The sequence below is a fragment of the Panulirus ornatus genome, chromosome 2, assembly GCF_036320965.1.
Source record: "Panulirus ornatus isolate Po-2019 chromosome 2, ASM3632096v1, whole genome shotgun sequence".
Classification (NCBI taxonomy): Eukaryota; Metazoa; Arthropoda; class Malacostraca; order Decapoda; family Palinuridae; genus Panulirus; species Panulirus ornatus.
Genome location: NC_092225.1, coordinates 3,551,269 through 3,558,686, shown reverse-complemented (window position 1 = coordinate 3,558,686; position 7,418 = coordinate 3,551,269). Strand labels below are relative to the sequence as shown.

Below are 7,418 nucleotides of genomic sequence, written 5' to 3'. Positions count from 1 at the left end.
TTTCAGGGGGGTTGGTGTGGTTGTGAGGGGGCGCAAGGTGCTATGGTCGGGTTGGGGTGGGTGGTGTGGTGTGGTTATCGCGGGGAGGGTGGGGTGGGGGTTGTGGTGGTGGGCGGTCGGATTTTATGGGGTGGGGGAGGCGCTGGTGCGTGGGGTATGGTGGGGTTTTTCGGGGGGGGTTGAGTTGGTTGGGTGGTTTGTGGTGAGAGGGGGTTGTCGTGTGCAGGTGGGGAGTGGGTCAGAGGGGTTTAAGGGGGGCTGCTGGTGGTATGTCTTTGGTGTTGATGGTTGGAGGGGGTTAGGGTAGAGCATGGTGTGGTGTGGTGGTTCTGGTCCGAGGTTGAGAGGGTGCTAGGGTTTGGTTGAGGGTTTCTGCCGTCGCTGTGGTGAGTGCGGTTGAGGATTTGGTGTGTTTGGTTGATGGGGTTGGCGGGGTTGTCTGCGTGGGGGTGAGGTTTTAGGGTATGTGGAGGTTTGTCGGGTTGATGGTTTTCGGGTTGGTGGTGTGTGAGACGGGTGAGAGTGGTGAGAGGGGGTGTGGTTTGAGTTTGTGAGTGGGCGTTTTTGGTTTTGGGGTTGCGTTGGGAGGGGTGGTTGGATGGATCGGTGGGTGGGGTGGATGGGTTGGTTTTGTTGTTTTAGGTTTCGGTGAGGTTTAGTTGGTTTTTGGGGTTGCGTATTGTGTGGTGTGGTTGATGGAGAGATGGATGGGGGGATTGGTGGTGGTGGCGGTTTCGGTTGGTTCTTTTTGTGTAGGGTGATTGGGGTGGGATAGTGGGGCGAGTTTGATTTTTATGGTATGAGCTTGGTGGGGTGAGGAGAGTAAGTGAGCTGAGAAGGAGACCTGTGTGAGGAAGTTCCAGGAGAGGACTGAGTTACCGAATGGTAAAAGGTGAGAACAATGGAAGTAAGGGGGGAGTGGGGGGGAGGAATGGGGATGTATTTAGGGAAATCTAGTGATGGATTGCGTTTAAACGATTGCTTTTGGCATTGAGAAGAGTGGGAAGGTGGGGTTGATTAAAAAGGGTAGTGAGTGTGAGTTGAGAAGTAAGAGTATTAGTGAAAGAGAAGAGAGAGGCATTTGGACGATTTTTGCAGGGAAAAAATGCAATTGAGTGGGAGATGTATAAAAGAAAGAGACAGGAGGTCAAGAGAAAGGTGCAAGAGGTGAAAAAAAGGGCAAATGAGAGTTAGGGTGAGAGAGTATCATTAAATTTTAGGGAGAATAAAAAGATGTTCTGGAAGGAGGTAAATAAAGTGCGTAAGACAAGGGAGCAAATGGGAACTTCATTGAAGGGCGCAAATGGGGAGGTGATAACAGGTAGCGGTGATGTGAGAAGGAGATGGAGTAATTATTTCGAAGGTTTGTTGAATGTGTTTGATGATAGAGTGGCAGATATAGGTTGTTTTGGTCGAGGTGGTGTGCAAAGTGAGAGGGCTAGGGAAGATGATTTGGTAAACAGAGAAGAGGTAGTGAAAGCTTTGCGGAAGATGAAAGCCGGCAAGGCAGCAGGTTTGGATGGTATTGCAGTGGAATTTATTAAAAAAGGGGGTGACTGTATTGTTGACTGGTTGGTAAGGTTATTTAATGTATGTATGACTCATGATGAGGTGCCTGAGGATTGGGTGAATGCGTGCATAGTGCCATTGTACAAAGGCAAAGGGGATAAGAGTGAGTGCTCAAATTACAGAGGTATAAGTTTGTTGAGTATTCCTGGTAAATTATATGGGAGGGTATTGATTGAGAGGGTGAAGGCATGTACAGAGCATCAGATTGGGGAAGAGCAGTGTGGTTTCAGAAGTGGTAGAGGATGTGTGGATCAGGTGTTTGCTTTGAAGAATGTATGTGAGAAATACTTAGAAAAGCAAATGGATTTGTATGTAGCATTTATGGATCTGGAGAAGGCATATGATATAGTTGATAGAGATGCTCTGTGGAAGGTATTAAGAATATATGGTGTGGGAGGCAAGTTGTTAGAAGCAGTGAAAAGTTTTTATCGAGGATGTAAGGCATGTGTACGTGTAGGAAGAGAGGAAAGTGATTGGTTCTCAGTGAATGTAGGTTTGCGGCAGGGGTGTGCGATGTCTCCATGGTTGTTTAATTTGTTTATGGATGGGGTTGTTAGGGAGGTAAGTGCAAGAGTTTTGGAAAGAGGGGCAAGTATGAAGTCTGTTGGGGATGAGAGAGCTTGGGAAGTGAGTCAGTTGTTGTTCGCTGATGACACAGCGCTGGTGTCTGATTCATGTGAGAAACTGCAGAAGCTGGTGACTGAGTTTGGTAAAGTGTGTGAAAGAAGAAAGTTAAGAGTAAATGTGAATAAGAGCAAGGTTATTAGGTACAGTAGGGTTGTGGGTCAAGTCAATTGGGAGGTGAGTTTGAATGGAGAAAAACTGGAGGAAGTGAAGTGTTTTAGATATCTGGGAGTGGATCTGGCAGCGGATGGAAACATGGAAGCGGAAGTGGATCATAGGGTGGGGGAGGGGGCGAAAATTCTGGGAGCCTTGAAGAATGTGTAGAAGTCGAGAACATTATCTCGGAAAGCAAAAATGGGTATGTTTGAAGGAATAGTGGTTCCAACAATGTTGTATGGTTGCGAGGCGTGGACTATAGATAGAGTTGTGCGCAGGAGGATGGATATGCTGGAAATGAGATGTTTGAGGACAATGTGATGTGTGAGGTGGTTTGATCGAGTAAGTAACGTAAGGGTAAGAGAGATGTGTGGAAATAAAAAGAGCGTGGTTGAGATAGCAGAAGAGGGTGTTTTGAAATGGTTTGGTCACATGGAGAGAATGCGTGAGGAAAGATTGACCAAGAGGATATATGTGTCGGAGGTGGAGGGAACGAGGAGAAGAGGGAGACCAAATTGGAGGTGGAGAGATGGAGTGAAAAAGATTTTGTGTGATCGGGGCCTGAACATGCAGGAGGGTGAAAGGAGGGCAAGGAATAGAGTGAATTGGAGCGATATGGTATACCGGGGTTGACGTGCTGTCAGTGGATTGAATCAAGGCATGTAAAGCGTCTGGGGTAAACCATGAAAAGCTGTGTAAGTATGTATATTTGCGTGTGTGGACGTATGTATATACATGTGTATGGGGGTGGGTTGGGCCATTTCTTTCGTCTGTTTCCTTGCGCTACCTCGCAAACGCTGGAGACAGCGACAAAGCAAAAAAAAAAAAAGAAAAAATATATATATATATATATATATATATATATATATATATATATATATATATATATATATATATATATATATATATATATATATATATATATATACATATATATATACATATACACATACACACACATACACACACACACGCACACATAACCACACACACACATCCATATATATACATATGAGAAATGTAAGAAACAATTTAGAAAACTGAAACTTCTAGCTTGAAATGAATGAAATAAAGAATGTCACATAATGATTCAACCTCTGGCTATGGAAAAAAGGAAATGTATAATTTATTTACACAAACGTCAATAGCAGTTCTCATCAATTTAACCACTGTATCAATAAGCTTCAATGTCTAAGCTACATTTTTCTCCAATTTCACTATTTTCTTTCACATTTTCAATTGTGTCTGAAGGTTCTTCTTCAAGAGTGATTGTTTTTCCAGTAAGGGTCTTCACATCTTGGTTACATCCACACACATTTAGGCACCCCACTCTGAGCCTTCGAGAAGGATGCTTTACTTGTGGTGCTGACTTCCCTCTTTAAATTTGATCGCCGTTTCCCGCGTAGTTCACTTTCAAATCACATGTTCCGTCCATGGCTTGCGTCGTCCCTCGGGCAGTGAAGATACAATGTGTCTGGCCACCGTCGCTACCAAGACACTGTACGTCTCCATGGCTTGAACTAAACGTGAAGCGGAATCTTGTCACACGACGTTATTTCTGGCGTCCTCATCAGTCAGCTCATATGGGTGCACATGTCACTTGTACTCATAGTAATGTTCCTTGGAATCGTCATCGTAGCTAAACTTGGGTTTGTATGTGGACAGGATGTCAACATATTGGTGGCCAAGTACATGTGTCCCTCCTGTTACACTGTGGTCCAGCCCATACAAACTGAGTCCAAGCAAGATCTTGGCTCGGTCAGGTGATGATGCATCTGGGACCAATCTCTCAACACAGTCACGCACCCACCATTCAGGGCTGTTGGGGCCTGGATTTTGGAAGCTTGAGAAGTCATACGTCATGAGAGAAAATGCATCAACAGCATCTACCAATCCCCGGAAGTGTTGTTCTACAAAAGAACCTGGAGTATTCCTTTGATACACTGCCGGGGGGATGACAAGAATAAACGAGTAGCCAGCAGATCGAATCTTGCTGGCCAGCTCACCAACTACATTTGGCACCTGATCAAGTAGTGCTTGAGTTGGTATTTGACTCCAAAGCTCCAAAACAATGCCATCAAAATGGTGTACCTTGATCATGTTGACAATATCACTGGCTAGTTTACTGCGCTGATTCTTAGAGCTAAACAGTTCTCTGTAGTCATTTGGCTGCCAACCATCAAAAAGAATACGTGGAACAATTTTAACATCTGCATTCTTCCCAGACTTTCTAACTTCTCTGATCCACCCTTGGTCAATGTCATGATCTCCTGTGATGATGGTGTTTCCACTGTTATACTTCAGCTGCAGCCAAACTGGAGATATATGGGTAAATTTGCCACCCAGGAACTTAGCCACATCATATCCATGGTTGTTCCACGAAGTGACATATGCAAGCGTGTTGTGATTCAAAGTTCGGTGGGCTGTGTTGCGGGAATAGCTACTGTGGTTTTCCACAATATCCTTCCATTTTGGACGTTCAGTCACCAAACCACGCTCAAATATTGTCTTGTCAACCAAACCAGACACCTATATATATATATATATATATATATATATATATATATATATATATATATATATATATATATATATATATATATATATATATATATATATATATATATATATATATATATATATATATATATATAATATATATATATATATATATATATATATATATATATATATATATATATATATATATATATATATATATATATTTATTTATACTTAGAAAATACTTAGAAATACTTAGAAAAGCAAATGGATTTGTATGTAGCATTTATGGATCTGCAGAAGGCATATGATAGAGTTGATAGAGATGCTCTGTGGAAGGTATTAAGAATATATGGTGTGGGAGGAAAGTTGTTAGAAGCAGTGAAAAGTTTTTATCGAGGATGTAAGGCATGTGTACGTGTAGGAAGAGAGGAAAGTGATTGGTTCTCAGTGAATGTAGGTTTGCGGCAGGGGTGTGCGATGTCTCCATGGTTGTTTAATTTGTTTATGGATGGGGTTGTTAGGGAGGTAAGTGCAAGAGTTTTGGAAAGAGGGGCAAGTATGAAGTCTGTTGGGGATGAGAGAGCTTGGGAAGTGAGTCAGTTGTTGTTCGCTGATGACACAGCGCTGGTGTCTGATTCATGTGAGAAACTGCAGAAGCTGGTGACTGAGTTTGGTAAAGTGTGTGAAAGAAGAAAGTTAAGAGTAAATGTGAATAAGAGCAAGGTTATTAGGTACAGTAGGGTTGTGGGTCAAGTCAATTGGGAGGTGAGTTTGAATGGAGAAAAACTGGAGGAAGTGAAGTGTTTTAGATATCTGGGAGTGGATCTGGCAGCGGATGGAAACATGGAAGCGGAAGTGGATCATAGGGTGGGGGAGGGGGCGAAAATTCTGGGAGCCTTGAAGAATGTGTAGAAGTCGAGAACATTATCTCGGAAAGCAAAAATGGGTATGTTTGAAGGAATAGTGGTTCCAACAATGTTGTATGGTTGCGAGGCGTGGACTATAGATAGAGTTGTGCGCAGGAGGATGGATATGCTGGAAATGAGATGTTTGAGGACAATGTGATGTGTGAGGTGGTTTGATCGAGTAAGTAACGTAAGGGTAAGAGAGATGTGTGGAAATAAAAAGAGCGTGGTTGAGATAGCAGAAGAGGGTGTTTTGAAATGGTTTGGTCACATGGACAGAATGCGTGAGGAAAGATTGACCAAGAGGATATATGTGTCGGAGGTGGAGGGAACGAGGAGAAGAGGGAGACCAAATTGGAGGTGGAGAGATGGAGTGAAAAAGATTTTGTGTGATCGGGGCCTGAACATGCAGGAGGGTGAAAGGAGGGCAAGGAATAGAGTGAATTGGAGCGATATGGTATACCGGGGTTGACGTGCTGTCAGTGGATTGAATCAAGGCATGTAAAGCGTCTGGGGTAAACCATGAAAAGCTGTGTAAGTATGTATATTTGCGTGTGTGGACGTATGTATATACATGTGTATGGGGGTGGGTTGGGCCATTTCTTTCGTCTGTTTCCTTGCGCTACCTCGCAAACGCTGGAGACAGCGACAAAGCAAAAAAAAAAAAAGAAAAAATATATATATATATATATATATATATATATATATATATATATATATATATATATATATATATATATATATATATATATATATACATATATATATACATATACACATACACACACATACACACACACACGCACACATAACCACACACACACATCCATATATATACATATGAGAAATGTAAGAAACAATTTAGAAAACTGAAACTTCTAGCTTGAAATGAATGAAATAAAGAATGTCACATAATGATTCAACCTCTGGCTATGGAAAAAAGGAAATGTATAATTTATTTACACAAACGTCAATAGCAGTTCTCATCAATTTAACCACTGTATCAATAAGCTTCAATGTCTAAGCTACATTTTTCTCCAATTTCACTATTTTCTTTCACATTTTCAATTGTGTCTGAAGGTTCTTCTTCAAGAGTGATTGTTTTTCCAGTAAGGGTCTTCACATCTTGGTTACATCCACACACATTTAGGCACCCCACTCTGAGCCTTCGAGAAGGATGCTTTACTTGTGGTGCTGACTTCCCTCTTTAAATTTGATCGCCGTTTCCCGCGTAGTTCACTTTCAAATCACATGTTCCGTCCATGGCTTGCGTCGTCCCTCGGGCAGTGAAGATACAATGTGTCTGGCCACCGTCGCTACCAAGACACTGTACGTCTCCATGGCTTGAACTAAACGTGAAGCGGAATCTTGTCACACGACGTTATTTCTGGCGTCCTCATCAGTCAGCTCATATGGGTGCACATGTCACTTGTACTCATAGTAATGTTCCTTGGAATCGTCATCGTAGCTAAACTTGGGTTTGTATGTGGACAGGATGTCAACATATTGGTGGCCAAGTACATGTGTCCCTCCTGTTACACTGTGGTCCAGCCCATACAAACTGAGTCCAAGCAAGATCTTGGCTCGGTCAGGTGATGATGCATCTGGGACCAATCTCTCAACACAGTCACGCACCCACCATTCAGGGCTGTTGGGGCC

The 7,418-nt window shown here is 42.6% G+C and overlaps 1 protein-coding gene across 1 annotated transcript; it reads right to left on the bottom strand.

The window, feature by feature from the left end:
• Positions 1 to 3,945: 3,945 nt before the first annotated feature.
• Positions 3,946 to 4,878, bottom strand: LOC139753260 (chitinase domain-containing protein 1-like; the record flags this gene model as incomplete). Its single annotated transcript, XM_071669520.1, has 1 exon — positions 3,946 to 4,878. A coding segment is annotated over one exon (933 nt), but the record flags the coding sequence as incomplete, so codon positions are not given.
• Positions 4,879 to 7,418: the final 2,540 nt, after the last annotated feature.